The sequence below is a fragment of the Rhinoraja longicauda genome, chromosome 5, assembly GCF_053455715.1.
Source record: "Rhinoraja longicauda isolate Sanriku21f chromosome 5, sRhiLon1.1, whole genome shotgun sequence".
NCBI classification, from domain to species: domain Eukaryota; kingdom Metazoa; phylum Chordata; class Chondrichthyes; order Rajiformes; family Arhynchobatidae; genus Rhinoraja; species Rhinoraja longicauda.
The window spans coordinates 57,135,940-57,153,247 of record NC_135957.1 but is presented as its reverse complement, the minus strand read 5'-3'; the positions used below and the strand labels follow the sequence as shown (position 1 = coordinate 57,153,247).

The 17,308-nt window shown below is 46.0% G+C and overlaps 1 protein-coding gene across 1 annotated transcript in view; it reads right to left on the bottom strand.

The window, feature by feature from the left end:
* The window catches only part of LOC144593669 (histone deacetylase 2-like), a 35,564-nt gene extending 23,570 nt beyond the window's left edge, over positions 1–11,994 (bottom strand). Inside the window, exon 1 of the mRNA XM_078399607.1 lies at positions 11,618–11,994. Within this exon, the coding sequence (XP_078255733.1) occupies positions 11,618–11,696 (79 nt within the window). The 5' untranslated portion in view covers positions 11,697–11,994. The remainder of the gene's footprint in view (positions 1–11,617) is intronic.
* Between the last annotated feature and the right edge of the window lie 5,314 nt (positions 11,995–17,308).

The window sequence follows — 17,308 nt, the reverse complement described above, 5'->3', positions numbered from 1 at the left end:
AAATTCATTTGCTTTATACGCATTAAAAAACCTGGTTAGGTCTATAAGTGGCGGAAGTGGCGGCGCTGAACGGCTGCGGCTCGCTAGCAGTCTGTTCGTCTTTTTTCCTTTTTTTTTTGTTGTGTGTCGGTGTTGGGATGGTTTTTGTATTTTTTTTTCGTTGTGTATGTGTGGGGGGTGGTGGTGTGGGTGGGGGGTGGCGGGGGAAACTTTTCTCTTCCTCACGGCGCGGGGTGCGGCTCGGCTGCGGGGCCTAACATCGCCCAGTGCGGCTCGGCCGCTGGACTTTACATCGCCCGGTGCGGCTTGGCCGCTGGAATTAACAGTGCCCGGTGCGGCTCGGCCGCGGGACTTTTCATCGCCCGGTGCGGATCGGCCGCGGGACTTTACATCGCTGGTGCGGCTTGGCCGCTGGACTTAACAGTGCCCGGTGCAGCTCGGCCGCGGGACTTAACATCGCCCGGTGCGGCTCGGCTGCGGGACTTTACATCGCCCGGTGCGGCTCGGCCGCGGGACTTTACATCGCCCGGTGCAGCTCGGCCGCGGGACTTTTCATCGCTGGTGCGGCTCGGCCGCGGGACTTAACATCGCATGGTGCGGCTCGGCCACGGGACTTAGCTGCGCAAGGCTTGGTCGCGGGGCCTTTCATCGCCCGGCTCGGCCGCGAGACGTTTCAGCGCCTGGTGCGATTCGGCTGCGGGGACTTCCATCCCCTTGCGGGGACTGTGCGGGTCGGTCGGGGACGAGCTGTCTGTCCGTGGGCGTGGGGAAGAGAGTGGAAGTTTTGTTGCCTCCATCACAGTGAGGGGGTGTTTGGAGTCACTGTGATGGACGTTTGTGTTGGGGCTATGTGTCTTGTGTTCTTTTTTTCTATGACTGCTATGTAGTTTCGTTCAGTACTTCGGTACCGAATGACAAATAAAGCTCTGTTATACTGTTATACTGTTATAATGTATCGTTTTGTTTTTTTAAAACCATCTCTCCTCTTTCTGTAGAAACAAGGAACTGCAAATGCTGTTTTACAAAAAAGGACACAAAGTGCTGGTGTAACTCAGCAGTTCAGGTAGCATCTCTGGATTTGTGGAGAACATGGACAGGCGATGTTCCGGGTCAGGACAAGGGTCCCAACAGGAAACTTTACCTATCCATGTTCGCTACAGATGCTGCCTGACCCACTGAGCTTCTCCAACAATTTGTCACTTTCTGGCTTTATTTCACCAAAGGCAACTTTATAAAAAACCTTTAACTCATCCACAACCTAGTCAATGCTAGTATATATGACCTAGTATAATTATGCTGCCAAACTATAAAGCAACATACACACTAATCAAAGTAATTTATTTTGACATAGCACTCAAACTACTAGTGTGATTTTTAGTTGAAACTTAGTGAAAGATTATTTTATCTCATAAACTTCTGATTTTATCAATAGATAGCCCTTCATTAGGTTCCCACTTCAAAATGTTTACATATGTCACACATTAAAATCCATCTACCTCACTAAAGTTAAATTATTTAGTAATAATCTCTAATATTTATCCTTCAGCTTCACAGTAGCGACACATGTACCCTGTTTTTTCCTCGAGTCAGTCATACAGCATGGAAACAGGCTCACTGGCCCAACTCGTCCATACCAACCAAGATACCCCATCTAAGCTAGACCCATTTGGCGCATATTCCTCTAAACCTTTCCGATCCATGTAACCATGTAACTGATTTAAACTGTCGTTTAAATCCTGTTATAGTATCTGCTTCAATCTGGCAGATCGTTCCATATACCTACCACCCACTGAGTGAAAACGTTGCTCCTCAGATTCCTATTGATGCTTTCCCCTCTTATCTTAAACTAATGTTCTCTGGTTCATGTTTCCCTTACTCTGGGATAAAGATTCTGTGCATTCAGCTCGTCAATTCCCCTCATGATTTTATACACCTCGAGAAGATCACCCCTCCGCCTCCTATGCTCCAAGAAATAACATCCTAGCCTGCCCAACACCTCCTTTTAGCTCAAGTCCTCGAGTCCTAGCAACATCCTCATAAATCTTCTCTGCACTCTTTCCAGTTTAATGACATCCTTCCTATAGTAGGGTCACCAAAACTGCACACAATATTCCAAGTACAGCCTCATCAACGTCTGGTACAACTGTAACATAATGTCCCAACTTTTATACGCAACATCCTGAATGATGAAAGCCAATACCCAAAGCCTTGTTTACCATCTATTGACTTCCCAAAACATAACTCCTCAATATTAATTGCATTAAACTATGTTAGTCATTCCTCAGCCTACTTACCCAGCTGATCAAGATCTTACTGCAATTGTTTGATAACCATCTTCACTGTCTATGACCTACTTTAGTGCCTACTGCAAATTTTGTAATCATGCCATATACATTCTCAACTAATGAATCAATATAACCCAACACTGATCTTCGAGGCACACAACTAGTCCCAAGCTTCCAGTTTGAAAACTAACCTTCCGCCACCTACACTCTGCTTTCCTGCTAATGTTTTCAATGATCACATCTTGCACTCAGCTGCCTCCCATGCATTGCATCATACACATCCCACTTCTCACACTTTATAAATCAGTGACCTTCCCTAGATTGTTTTCTTCCTCCAGCAACGCCATTCCCTCCCGAGATCACGCTGGCCTTCATAGCACCCACCTGTTTTCTGTAATCTCATCCAAGGAGCTAGCCCCAAACCCTGCAAACAAGTTTCAAATTAGTTTAAGTTTAATATTTTCAGAAGCCTCAGAAAATGTTTTTGCCCAGTACTCGTACCAAGGTAAATGCATAGAGATTACAAAAGGTGGAAGGGAAATTAAACAGTTGAATTCTCAAAAAGTTATTTTTGTTGCTTTGAATTGGCAAATATATTTGAATTGCATTCACATGTAAATTTCCTTAAATTACATAAATTTAAGAGTCTATGAACTGGAGAGAGAAAAAAATAATCAATAAATAATCATTGTATAGCAAAGAGTGAACCACAATAGTGATTATACTGAGGTGTAGTTCATCTTAAAATGTGATATGCTCACACCATCCCATTTAGCTAGTATATCAGAATAATAAACCTGAGCAAAGGCAAAATATATAATATTGATAAATAACCAAGATCTAATTACACTGATTTAGTTCTGCTTGTGAAAAGTAATGCTGTGTCCATATTTTAAATAAAAATTCAACTCTCAATGATGAACGGTACCCAAACCAAATAAAGTATAGCAAACAATGTAAAAATGTGTTTTTCCAGGAGCCAAATTACACTGGAACAGTTGCTTGACATAAAGAGATACAGTGCCCTCCATAATGTTTGGGACCTGACCAATTACAAATGCCTGTGAAGCCATGTGTTCCAAACATTATGGTGCCCTGAAATGGGGGACTATGTATAAACACAGCTGTAATTTCTACATGGTGAAACCAAAATGTATAAAAATGGCCTTTAATAAAATCTGACAATGTACACTTTAAACACATGTGATTTTTTTCTATTACAAATCTCAAATTGTGGAAACAGAGGCAAATAAATAAATGATGGGTCTTTGTCCCCAACATTATGGAGGGCACTGTAACATCACCCATTCCTTCTCTCCAGAGATGCTGCCTGTTCCACTGAGTTACTCCAGCATTTTGTGTCTACATTTCAAGAGATATGAAATGGCAACGAAGAAAAGCTCAAATGTAAATGATTGTTGGCATGGACTTGGTGGGTTGAAGGGCCTGTTTCCACGCCCTTTGTCTCTATGTAACACAAAAGGCTTCACTATCAATCTTGAACCAAGGAGCAAAATAAGAAAGTTAGTTAAGTAGCAGGAACAGAGAGCAGTATTAAAAAGCTGTTTTTCAAACTGGATGTGTGGAGTTCTTCAAGGTTTGGTATTAGGATTACTTGTATACATTAATGTCAGCCTTGAAAACAAAGAGGGTAATTTCTACATTTGCAACAATACAATACACCAAGATGTAGTAAACTGAGAGAGGATAGTAGGACCCTTCTCAAGAACAGAGAATACTGGTGGAATGGATGGATATGTGGTAGATGAAATTTAATGCTAGGAAATGTTAAGTGTTACATTTTGGTAGGTAGAACAAGAGGTGATATAAACTGTAGGACACACTTCTAAAAAGGTACAAGATGGAGAAGCACAGTTCATTGAAGGTGCAAGGCATTCGGAGAAAGCAGATGGGATCTGGGTTTGTAAATTAAGGTGATGCAAGCACAAGGAATTTATGATGAGCTTTTTTTGTGTTTAGGCCATGGAGTACTGTATCTATTTCTGGATGACAAATATTATGAAAGATGAAAAGGGTTTACAGAGTGCAGATTTGATGTACCAGGGAAGGATGAGGGATTTTAGTTTTTTAATTTGGCTGGAGATACTGGGATTAGTCCAATTATAATTTTTCAAAGATATTTTGACATGTACATGAATTGAAAAGGTTCAATAGGATGTGGGCCAAATGGAATGAGTTCAGGTATGCCCCAGGACCCCATGGATGAGTTGAGCTGAATGGTCTGTTTCCATGTGGTGCTGAGGAAGGCTGTCTAGCGAGGAAGTTCAAACCACATTGGACAGAGATGATAATATTGCAGATGATTGTGTAACTTTTGGAGCAGATCTGTATGTACAGGGCTGTTGTTTACAAAGTTACTAAGACGGATCCACTCTGCTGCGATGTGGAGACTGTTCTTAAAAGAGTTTTCAAAAACCCGCAAGAGATGTCACAGTAGGTATGGATTTACTGTTATAAGACTAATGCAGGGTGGACAGCATACAGCAAGCTGAAAACAGGCAAGCTGAATCCAGAGCATTGGAGATAAATCCGGGGGAGGTGGGGGCCTCAAGGAAGTTATTTTCTTACTTATTAGATGACGGCAAGTAAAACTATATGGAAGTCTGCATTTAAAGTAGAAGACAAAGTCTTCAGAAATTAAAATGGAAGCTCCAGCAATTCATTTCACGGTATCTAAATAAGGTGCCAAATATAACATATAATTGTAGAAGTTGACAAGTGCTATTGGTTTCTCGTATCAGTCAAAGTTAGAAAAATGTAACATGAAATAGTTATGATTAGGTTTCATGATTTGAGGTATCTGTGTTAAAGAAACTGTTGTTTAAGTGGATACAAAATGTGATAAGTGCAGCTCAGAAAGGAATAGTATGGAATTGAGAGGGCCAAAAGACTTGAGTATAGTTTGGGTACTGTATGGTTTCTATATTTCCTTGCAACAAAGACGCAATCACTTAGTTCACTGAGTCCATGCTAGCTCCCACACCAATCCCATTCCCCAACTAATTGCCCCTGAAGTTTATATTCCCCAAATTCCCAAGAATTCTACCAGGTACTTACAGCAGGGCAACTTACTAGGAACCTGAAGATACACAAAATGCTGGAGTACCTCAGCGGGACAGACAGTATCTCTGGAGAAAAGTAATGGGTAACGTTTCAGGTCAATGGAATGTTGGCCTTCGTAACAAGAGGAGTTGAGTATAGGAGCAAAGAGGTCCTTCTACAGTTGTACCGGGCCCTGGTGAAACCGCACCTGGAGTACTGTGTGCAGTTTTGGTCTCCAAATTTGAGGAAGGATATTCTTGCTATGGAGGGCGTGCAGCGTAGGTTCACTAGGTTAATTCCCGGAATGGCGGGACTGTCGTATGTTGAAAGGCTGGAGCGATTGGGCTTGTATACACTGGAATTTAGAAGGATGAGGGGGGATCTTATTGAAACATATAAGATAATTAGGGGATTGGACACATTAGAGGCAGGAAACATGTTCCCAATGTTGGGGGAGTCCAGAACAAGGGGCCACAGTTTAAGAATAAGGGGTAGGCCATTTAGAACGGAGATGAGGAAGAACTTTTTCAGTCAGAGAGTGGTGAAGGTGTGGAATTCTCTGCCTCAGAAGGCAGTGGAGGCCAGTTCGTTGGATGCTTTCAAGAGAGAGCTGGATAGAGCTCTTAAGTATAGCGGAGTGAGGGGGTATGGGGAGAAGGCAGGAACGGGGTACTGATGGAGAGTGATCAGCCATGATCGCATTGAATGGCGGTGCTGGCTCGAAGGGCTGAATGGCCTACTCCTGCACCTATTGTCTATTGTCTATTGTCAAGACCCTTCTTCGGACTCCAGCATTTTGTGTCTATCTTCAGTGTAAACCAGCATCTGTAGTTCCTTCCTACACATTACTAAGAACTTGCTTATTTTTGGTTCAGTCTGAAGAAGGGTCTCGACCCGAAACGTCACCCATTCCTTCTCTCCAGAGATGCTGCCTGTCCCGCTGTGTTATTCCAGCATTTTGTGTCTACCTGCTTATCTTTGGGTCGTGGAAGGAAACTGGAGGAAATAGGAAGCAGCAATACTACTACTGCACCACTGAACTAACCTAGATTTACAACCTGTTGGTTTTAGTTCTTAAGGGTCAACATTGTAGGATGTGAGGTTAAGTTTTTTGTTAGAACATAGAAACATAGAAAATAGGTGCAGGAGTAGGCCATTCGGCCCTTCGAGCCTGCACCGCCATTCAATATGATCATGGCTGATCATCCAGCTCAGTAACCTGTACCTGCCTTCTCTCCATACCCCCTGATCCCTTTAGCCACAAGGGCCACATCTAACTCCCTCTTAAATATAGCCAATGAACTGGCCTCAACTACCTTCTGTGGCAGAGAATTCCACAGACTCACCACTCTCTGTGTGAAGAAATGTTTTCTCATCTCGGTCCTAAAAGACTTCCCCCTTATCCTTAAGCTGTGACCTGAGAATAACATTTTTATAGCAGACACTATTCATAAGGTCATAAGGAATAGGAGTGGAATTAGGCCATTCAGCCCATCAAGTCTACTCTGTCATTCATCTCTCCCACCAGTGGAAACATCTTCTCCACAACCACTTTATCCAAGCCTTTCACTATTCTGTATGTTTCAATGATTCTAAACTCATTCTAAACTGATTGAGAATAATCAGCCATGATCACATTGAATGGTGGTGCTGGCTCGAAGGGCCGAATGGCCTACTCCTGCACCTATTGTCTATTGTCAAGCGAAGAGGACCAGTGCCGAAAAAAAGCTCATCATCGGTGCTAGAACACCCGTTATTTGCAATATATATTTAAGATTTAGACGAGGGATTTAAATGCAACATCTCTAAGTTTGCACATGACACAAAGCTGGGTGGCACTGTGAGTTGTGAGGAGGATGCTATGAGGCTGCAGGGTGACTTGGATAGGTTGGGCGAGTGAGCAGGTGCGGTATAATGTGGATAAATGTGAGGTTATTCACTTTGGTGACAAGAACAAGGTGGCAGATTACTATCTGAATGGTAGACACAAAATGCTGGAGTAACTCAGTGGGACAGGCAGCATCTCTGGAGAGAAGGAATGGGTGACGTTTTGGGTCGAGACCCTTCTTCAGACTGATGTCAGGAGAGTGGACGGGACAAAGATAGAATGTAGTCGGAGACAGTAATTATCTGAATGGTGTCATATTAGGAAAAGGGAAGGTGCAACAAAACTGGTGTGTCCTTGGACATCAGTCGCTGAAAGTAAACATGCAGGCAGTGAAGAAAGCAAATGACATGTTGGCCTTCATAGCGAGAGGTTTTGAGTATAGGAGCAAGGAGGTCCTACTGCAGTTGTACAGGGCCCTGGTGAGACCACACCTGGAGTATTATGTGCAGTTTTGGTCTCCTAATTTGAGGAAGGACATTCTTGTATTGTGGGAGTGCAGCAGAGGTTCACCAGGTTAATTCCTGGGACTGACATATGATAGACAATAGACAATAGACAATAGGTGCAGGAGTAGGCCATTCAGCCCTTCGAGCCAGCACCGCCATTCAATGCGATCATGGCTGATCACTCTCAATCAGTACCCCGTTCCTGCCTTCTCCCCATACCCCCTCACTCCGCTATCCTTAAGAGCTCTATCCAGCTCTCTCTTGAAAGCATCCAACGAACTGGCCTCCACTGCCTTCTGAGGCAGAGAATTCCACACCTTCACCACCCTCTGACTGAAAAAGTTCTTCCTCATCTCCGTTCTAAATGGCCTACCCCTTATTCTCAAACTGTGGCCCCTTGTTCTGGACTCCCCCAACATTGGGAACATGTTATCTGCCTCTAATGTGTCCAATCCCCTAATTATCTTATATGTTTCAATAAGATCCCCCCTCATCCTTCTAAATTCCAGTGTATACAAGCCCAATCGCTCCAGCCTTTCAACATACGACAGTCCCGCCATTCCGGGAATTAACCTAGTGAACCTACGCTGCACGCCCTCCATAGCAAGAATATCCTTCCTCAAATTTGGAGACCAAAACTGCACACAGTACTCCAGGTGCGGTCTCACCAGGGCCCGGTACAACTGTAGAAGGACCTCTTTGCTCCTATACTCAACTCCTCTTGTTACGAAGGCCAACATTCCATTGGCTTTCTTCACTGCCTGCTGAACCTGCATGCTTCCTTTCATTGACTGATGCACTAGGACACCCAGATCTCGTTGAACTCCCCCTCCTCCTAACTTGACACCATTCAGATAATAATCTGCCTTTCTATTCTTACTTCCAAAGTGAATAACCTCACACTTACCTACATTAAACTGCATCTGCCATGTATCCGCCCACTCACACAACCTGTCCAAGTCACCCTGCAGCCTTATTGCATCTTCCTCACAATTCACACTACCCCCCAACTTAGTATCATCTGCAAATTTGCTAATGGTACTTTTAATCCCTTCGTCTAAGTCATTAATGTATATCGTAAATAGCTGGGGTCCCAGCACCGAACCTTGCGGTACCCCACTGGTCACTGCCTGCCATTCCGAAAGGGACCCATTTATCCCCACTCTTTGCTTTCTGTCTGTCAACCAATTTTCTATCCATGATGAAAGAATGGGTCAACTGGGCTTGTATTCACTGGAATTTAGAAGGATGAGAGGGGATTTTATAGAAATATATAAAATTCTTAAGGGATTGGACAGGCTAAATGCAGGAAAAATGTTCCAAATGTTGGGGGAGTCCAGAACCAGGGGTTACAGTTTAAGAATAACGGGTAGGTCATTTAGGACCGAGATGAGGAAAAACTTTTTCACCCAGAGAGTTGTGAATCTGTGGAATTCTCTGCCACGGAATGCAGTGGAGGCCAATTCACTGGATGTTTTCAAGAGAGTTAGATACAGCTCTCAGGGCTAAAGGAATCGGGGGATATGGGGAAACAGCAGGAACGGGGTACTGATTTTGGACAATCAGCCATGATCATATTGAATGGCGGTGCTGGCTTGAAGGACTGAAAGGCCTACTCCTGCACCTATTTTCTATGTTTCTATGTAACCTACTCATTCCTGGGATCAATTCTTGTACACCTCCTCTGGACCCTCTCCAGAGCCAGCACATCCTTTCTCAGATATGGTGCCCAATATTGCTCACAATTTTGCTCACTATTGTAGGTTTGGAGCTGATGTCTGCCATTTATTTGCCTTGATAAGCAGTAGTACCATAGATCTCACTGATGCAACAGATCTATGATATTGTGTTCCATTAAGGCGTAACTCATAAATGCAAATTGTCCGTTAAAGTTTTGTCAGGAAAGGGAATATCATAAAACAAAAATTCCACTGAATAGAATAAACTTGTACATAGAAAATATGACATTAGGGTGGGGGAGAGATGAGGAAGTTGCTTATACCTTAATGACCTAAAATTGGAGTCCAAAATTCATACCATTAAGCTACTCGAACAGAATACGAGGTGCTGTTTGTCCAGTTTCTGCGTGTGGCCTCACCATGGCAACGCAGGCAGCCCAGGGCAGAAAGGTCAGTATGTGAATGGGATGGGGAATTAAAATGGTGAGCTGCTAGAAGATCCAGATGGCCTTGGCAGACCAAAGAAAAGTTTTTAGCCAAACGATTGCCAAGTCTACGCTAGGTCTCACCCATGTACAAGGGTCCACATCAGGAACACCGAATGCAGTAGATAAGTTTAGAGGAGATGCATGTGAACCTATCTCACCTGGAATGACTACCGCAGTCTCTGGATAGATATAAAAGAGGCACAGGGACAGGTGTTACATCTCCTGTGGTTGCAGGGGAAGCTGGGGAAGGAATGGTTTGGGTGGACGAGTGAGCCAAGGAGTTGTGGAGGGAGCGGTTTCTGGGGAAAGGAGCAAGATGTGGGGATGGATGGAAAGATGGGATCATATAGAAGGTGGCAGAAGTACTACTTTTATCCTTATCTCGCACCTTTTGTCTTTTCATCTCTGGCCTTTTATAATAATAATAATAATAATAATGCATTACATTTATATAGCGCTTTTCATATACTCAAAGACGCTTTACAGGGATTTAGAGAACATAGGGAAGTGAATAAATAGATAAATAAGTAAACGAACAGAGAAAGGAGACAGAAGGTGAGGTGACCTTCAGTGGTTGAAGGCAGTACTGAACAGGTGAGACTTCAGTGATGTTTTGAATGTGGTGAGTGTGGAGGAGTCTCTGACGGTTTGGGGTAGTGAGTTCCATAGGGTGGGAGCAGCGATGGAGAAAGCCCTGTCCCCCCAGGATCTGAGTTTGGTCCGGATGTGGGGGGATAGGAGATTGGCAGCAGCAGAGCGGAGGGTGCAGGTGGGAGTGTGCCTGTGGAGGAGGTCGGTCAGGTAGGATGGGGCCAGGTTATGGAGGGCTTTGTAGGTCATGAGGAGGATTTTGTACTGGATTCTCTGGGGGATGGGGAGCCAGTGGAGTTTGTAAAGGACGGGGGTGATATGGTCACGGATCGGGGTGTGGGTGAGTAGACGGGCAGCGGAGTTTTGAATGTATTGAAGTTTACTGATGATTTTTGAGGGTGCGCCATAGAGGAGGCTGTTGCAGTAGTCCAGACGGGAGGTGATGATTATACAATCATCTACCAGTCAAAACACCTACATCCATCCAGCACAACATACTTTGTCCTACTCGTCCTCTCTTCCAGCTTTCTCTTCCCCATCCCAATCAGTCTGAAGGGACCCGGCCCAATAAGTCACCTATCCATCCATGATCCCCAGAGAAACTGCTGAGTTCCTCCAACACTTTGTGTCTTGTTTTGTAGCCCAGCGCCAACACATAAACCTGGAGTAACTCAGCATTGGAGTATCTCCAGAGCGAGGGACAGAAGGGGCATCTCTGGAGAGAAGGAAACGACCCTTCTTCAGACCCTCCATTAATTTCCTTCTCTCCAGAGACGACGCCGCCTGTCAGGGCCGAGTTACTCCAGCATTTTGTGTCTTATTTTTGGTGTAAACCAGCATCTGCAGTTCCTTCCTACTACATCCCGCCAGCCCGGCCAGCAGACCCGGCCCAGCCCGGCCCCGGCCCCGGAGAGGATGCAGCAGCCGAGATGGGCCCACACGGAATGTGTAGGAAGGGGCTGCAGCTGCTGGTTCACATCCCCATCGCATCGCGGCCCGGACTCGTGTGTCCGTCCCCCCCCCACCCCAACCCCCACCCCACTCCCCACTCGGGAGGGCGAGCGGCGGGTCCCCCCCGGGGGGGGGGGGGGGGCTCTTCCCCACCCTCTCCCCACCCGGCCGCGGAGCAGCTGCGGTCGCCGGGCCCGGGCCCAGGCCCAGGTAGGGCCGCTCTTACCGTCGTAGTAATAACACACTTTCTTCCTGCTGGTGGCGGTGGCGATGGCGATGGCGGCGGCCCCTGTAGCGAGCGCCATGACAGCAGCAGCGGCGGAGCTAGCGGCCGCCCGGGGAGAGAGAGAGAGAGAGAGATGGAGAGATAGAGATAGAGAGAGGGAGAGACAAAGAGAGGATGCAGGCAGAAACAACTCTCAACCACCCGCCCTGCACCGACAGACACGACCCGGAACAAAAACACCCTCTGATCGTCGCGAAGCACAAAATGCACGGATGCCTGCCACGCCACGATGTTGGGCTGCGGGCAGCGGGCAGCGGGCAGCGGCGGTGAGTGAGTGAGTGCGCCCTCCCTCCTTCCCTCGCTCGCTGGAATTGGGAGAGTCGGACCCCCAGCGGCCGTCAATCAGCGGGGCGGGGGCGGGACGATCTGGGTCTGGGTCTGGTTCTAGATCTGGTTCTGGTTCTGTTTTCTGATTCTGGGTCTGCTTGTGGATCTGGTTCTGGTTGTGGATCTGGGTCTGGATCTGGTTCTGATTCTGGATCTGTTTCTGTTTTCTGGTTCTGGGTCTGCTTGTGGTTCTAGATCTGGGTCTGGATCTGGTTCTGGTTCTGGATCTGGTTCTAGATCTGGTTCTGATTCTGGATCTGGTTCTGTTTTCTGGTTCTGGGTCTGCTTGTGGTTCTAGATCTGGTTCTGGATCTAGATCTGGTTCTGTATCTGGATCTGGATCATAAGTGGTTATCTCGCGCAGGTCGGAATGAGTAAATTTTGAAGTGGGCCTTTTTGACCAAGTTAGAAACATAGAAACATAGGTGCAGGAGGAGGCCATTCGGCCCTTCGAGCCAGCACCACCATTCATTGTGATCATGGCTGATCGTCCACAATCAATAACCTGTGCCTGCCTTCTCCCCATATCCCTTGAATCCACTAGCCCCATAGAGCTCTATCTAACTCTCTCTTAAATCCATCCAGTGATTTGGCTTCCACTGCCCTCTGTGGCAGATAATTCCATAAATTCACAACTCTGGGGGAAAAAGTTTTTTCTCACCTCAGTCTTAAATGGCCTCCCCTTTATTCTTAGACTGTGGCCCCTGGTTCTGGACTCGCCCAACATTGGGAACATTTTTCCTGCATCTAGTTGAGATCTAGTTGCTCAATCCCCTTTTTGAATGACTTAACATCAGGAGCAGCACGTGTGTTGGGTAGTAACACCCCTCAGCTCCGGTGCAGGGGTGGCCGGGCTTACAGCTTGCTGCTAACACACTGATGTGCTGTGCAAGAGGTAGTCCAGGGTTTCATGCTCAAAGAGGCTCCTCACCCTGGCAGAGATTTATAAGCAAGGGATGCCTCAGAAAAGCAGCCAGTATCATCAAAGACCCACAGTATTGTCAGACCCAAGGTGAATGGCTCGATTGCAATCCTGTATTGTCTTTCCACTGAAGTTAGACACAAAATGACTCAGCGGGACAGGCAGCATCTCTGGAGAGAAGGAATGGGTGACGTTTCGGGTCAAGACCCTTCTTCAGACTGAGGTCTGAAGTCTCTTCACACAGAAAAACCAGTCTTTCCGCTGACTGGTTAGCACGCAAAAGCTTTTCACTGTACCTCAGTACACGTGACGCCGAGAGCATGAGGGAAGTTGCCAAAAATATTAATGCTCAAAGTGGTTCCCCACCCTCGAAGAGATTTATAGTAAGGGATACCTCAAAAAAGCAGCAGGTATCGTCAAACACCCATGCCCGCATTAATTGTGGATGGCTCGATTTAAATCATGTATTGTCTTTCCACTGAGGATAGACACAAAATCTCAGTCTGAAGAAGGGTCTCAACCCAAAACATCACCCATTCTTTTTCTCCAGAGATGCTGCCTGACCCGCTGAGTTTCTCCAGCATTTTATGTCTATTCTCGGCGTAAACCAGTATCTGCATTTCCTTCCTACATTGTCTTTCCAGGTTAGTTAGGAAAGCACCAAAAGCTTTTCACTGTACTTCGATACATGTGACAATAAACTCAATTCAAAATTGAAGCTCTAATTTTACTTCTCCCAGTCCATCAAAAATATCAGACCCCCACCATTGACTCTATCTACACTTTATGCTGCCTCAGAAAAGGCGCCAACATAATCAAAGACTTGTTCCACTCTGGTCATTCCTACTTTTCCCTGCTCCTGTTATCCAAATAGTACAGAATCTTGAAACCAGATTCCTTCTCTCCAGAGATGCTGCCTGTCCTGCTGAATTACTCAAGCATTTTGTGTCTATCTTCGATTTAAACCGGCATCTGCAGTTCTTTCCTATACATTATGAACTATATGAGTTGTCTTTGGCTGCATTAAGGACTTTGGGGTTTTTGCACTAATATTGGAGTTATTAATTTATTGCGTTTTTGGGTTTACAAGCGTGTTATGCTGCTGCAAGTAAGAATTTCGTGGTTTCGCTGTTGGTTTATATGAAAATTGAACACTCTTGACTAATAAGGCATTAGTTTCGGCCCTTCGAGCCTGCACCGCCATTCAATATGATCATGGCTGATCATCCAGCTCAGTAACCTGTACCTGCCTTCTCTCCATACCCCCTGATCCCTTTAGCCACAAGGGCCACATCTAACTCCCTCTTAAATATAGTTTGAAAAGTCTGGGAGCAGAGCAAGGACGCCCGTTGGCTGAGAAGAAAAGTAAGTGCTAATTACAGTGGAAAAGACAGTTTAAAAAGAGCGCCAAAAGGACGCTAGTAGTCAGTTTGAAAAGTCCGGGAGCAGAGCAAGGACGCCCGTTGGCTGAGAAGAAAAGTAAGTGCTGATTACAGTGGAAAAGGCAGTTTAAAAAGAGCGCCAAAAGGACGCTAGTAGTCAGTTTGAAAAGTCCGGGAGCAGAGCAAGGACACCCGTTGGCTGAGAAGAAAAGTGAGTGCTAATTACAGTGAGAAGTCAGGTAAATTGGACAATCAGGCAATTTAATTGGTGATATAAGCAAGACTTGCAAAAGGGTGCAGCCCTGTTCAAGTGCAGCCCAGTGAGAAAAGTGCGAGTCTTTGGCTGCGAGTCTTCGGCGAGGAGGCTGAGGTGAGGAGGATACAATTGTTTTAAGCCAGAACTGGTTATAGACACAAGGTAATGGCGGAAAGGTTGGTGCAGTGTGTTTCCTGCAGGATGTGGGAAGACAGGGACGTCGCTGGAGCTTCTGGGAGCTACACCTGCAAGAACTGTGTCCAGGTGCAGCTCCTGAAGGGACGTGTGGTGGAGTTGGAGAGGCAGTTGAATGACCTCAGGGCCATCCGGGAATGCGAGAGTTTCCTCGACAGGACCTATTGTGAGGCTGTCAGGCCAAGGGTCCAGGTCGAGCGAAGGTGGGAGACTGTTTCAGGGGGGAGTGGACGAGGACTACAGGAGACCCCAGTGGCTGTGCCTATTGCAAATAGGTATACCCTCTTGGGAACTGTCGGGGCAGAAGACGTTTCCAGTCCGAGTGGCGGACCTGTTGGCAAGGATACTCGACAGGGGAGACCGAAGTCAGGAAGAGCCGTAGTGGTCGGTGACTCCATCGTCCGAGGGACGGACAGAAGATTCTGTGGCAGCAGGAGGGACTTGAGGATGGTCTGTTGCCTCCCTGGTGCCAGGGTTCAACACATCACGGACCGGCTTCAGAAAATCCTAGTGAGGGAAGGCGATCAACCTGAAGTCGTTGTGCATGTGGGCACGAATGACGTCGGGCGGAAGAGGAAGGAGGTGCTACAGCGGGAGTTTAGAGAGTTGGGAAAAACACTGAGAAGTAGGACGTCGAAGGTGGTTATCTCTGGACTGCTACCGGTACCTCGTGCTGGTGAGGCCAGGAACAGAGAGATAGAGGGTATGAATTTATGGCTGAGGGGCTGGTGCAGAGAGCAGGGATTTAGATTTCTGGACCACTGGGATCTCTTCTGGGCTAGGGGTGACTTGTACAAAAGGGACGGGTTACATCTTAACAGCAGGGGGACAAACATTCTGGCAGGCAGGTTTGCTAGTGTGACACCTGTGGCTTTAAACTAAGTAGTGGGGGGGAGGGGTTAACAAATTGTGAATATGAAGATGAGGTAAAAGGGAATACAGGAGATATTGCAAAAGACTCTCGGAAGAATGGGAACAGAAGTTCTAGAGGGGAAAAGAAATTAAGGGCAGGGCCAATTGTGACCGATGTGAGAGGAGGTAAATACAGAAGTTAAAGTGTTGTACTTAAATGCGCGTAGTATAAAAAATAAAGTGGATGAGCTTGAGGCTCAGTTAGTCATGGGCAAGTATGATGTTGTAGGGATCACTGAGACATGGCTACAAGAGGACCAGGGCTGGGATACACAACGTATAGAAAAGACAGACAGGTGGGCAGAGGGGGTGGGGTTGCTCTGATGGTAAGGAATGATATTCATTCCCTTGCAAGGGGTGACATAGAATCAGGAGATGTTGAATCAGTATGGATAGAAATGAGAAATTGTAAGGGTAAAATGACCCTAATGGGAGTTATCTACAGGCCCCCAAACAGTAGCCTCGACATAGGGTGCAAGTTGAATCAGGAGATAAAATTGGCGTGTCAAAAATGTAATGCTACGGTGGTTATGGGAGATTTCAACATGCAGGTCGACTGGGAAAATCAGGTTGGAAATGGACCCCAGGAAAGAGAGTTTGTAGAGTGCCTTCGAGATGGATTCTTAGAACAGCTTGTACTGGAGCCTACCAGGGAGAAGGCAATTCTGGATTTAGTGTTGTGTAATGATCCTGATCTGATAAGGGGACTAGAGGTAAAAGAGCCATTAGGAGGCAGTGATCACAACATGATAAGTTTTACTCTGCAAATGGAAAGGCAGAAGGGAAAATCGGAAGTGTTAGTATTACAGTATAGCAAAGGGGATTAGAGGCATGAGGCAGGAGCTGGCCAAAATTGACTGGAAGGAGGCCCTAGCAGGGAAGACGGTAGAACAGCAATGGCAGGTATTCCTGGGAATAATGCAGAGGTTGCAGGATCAATTTATTCCAGAGGTGGAAAGACTCTAAGGGGAGTAAGAGACACCTGTGGCTGACAAGGGAAGTCAGGGACAGCATAAAAATTAAGGAGAGGAAGTATAACATAGCAAAGAAGAGTGGGAAGACAGAGGATTGGGACTCTTTTAAAGAGCAACAAAAGTTAACTAAAAAGGCAATACGGGGAGAAAAGATGAGGTACGAGGGTAAACTAGCCAATAATATAAAGGAGGATAGCAAAAGTATTTTTAGGTACGTGAAGAGGAAAAAAATAGTCAAGGCAAATGTGGGTCCCTTGAAGACAGAAGCAGGGGAATTTATTATGGGGAACAAAGAAATGGCAGACGAGTTAAACCGTTACTTTGGATCTGTCTTCACTGAGGAAGATACACACAATCTCCCAAATGTTCTAGGGGCCGGAGAACCTAGGTTGATGGAGGAACTGAAGGAAATCCACATTAGGCAGGAAATGGTTTTGGGTAGACTGATGGGACTGAAGGCTGATAAATCCCCAGGGCCTGATGGTCTGCATCCCAGGGCACTTAAGGAGGTGGCTCTAGAAATAGTGGAAGCATTGGAGATCATTTTTCAATGTTCTATAGATTCAGGATCAGTTCCGGTGGATTGGAGGATAGCAAATGTTATCCCACTTTTTAAGAAAGGAGGGAGAGAGAAAACGGGTAATTATAGACCAGTTAGTCTGA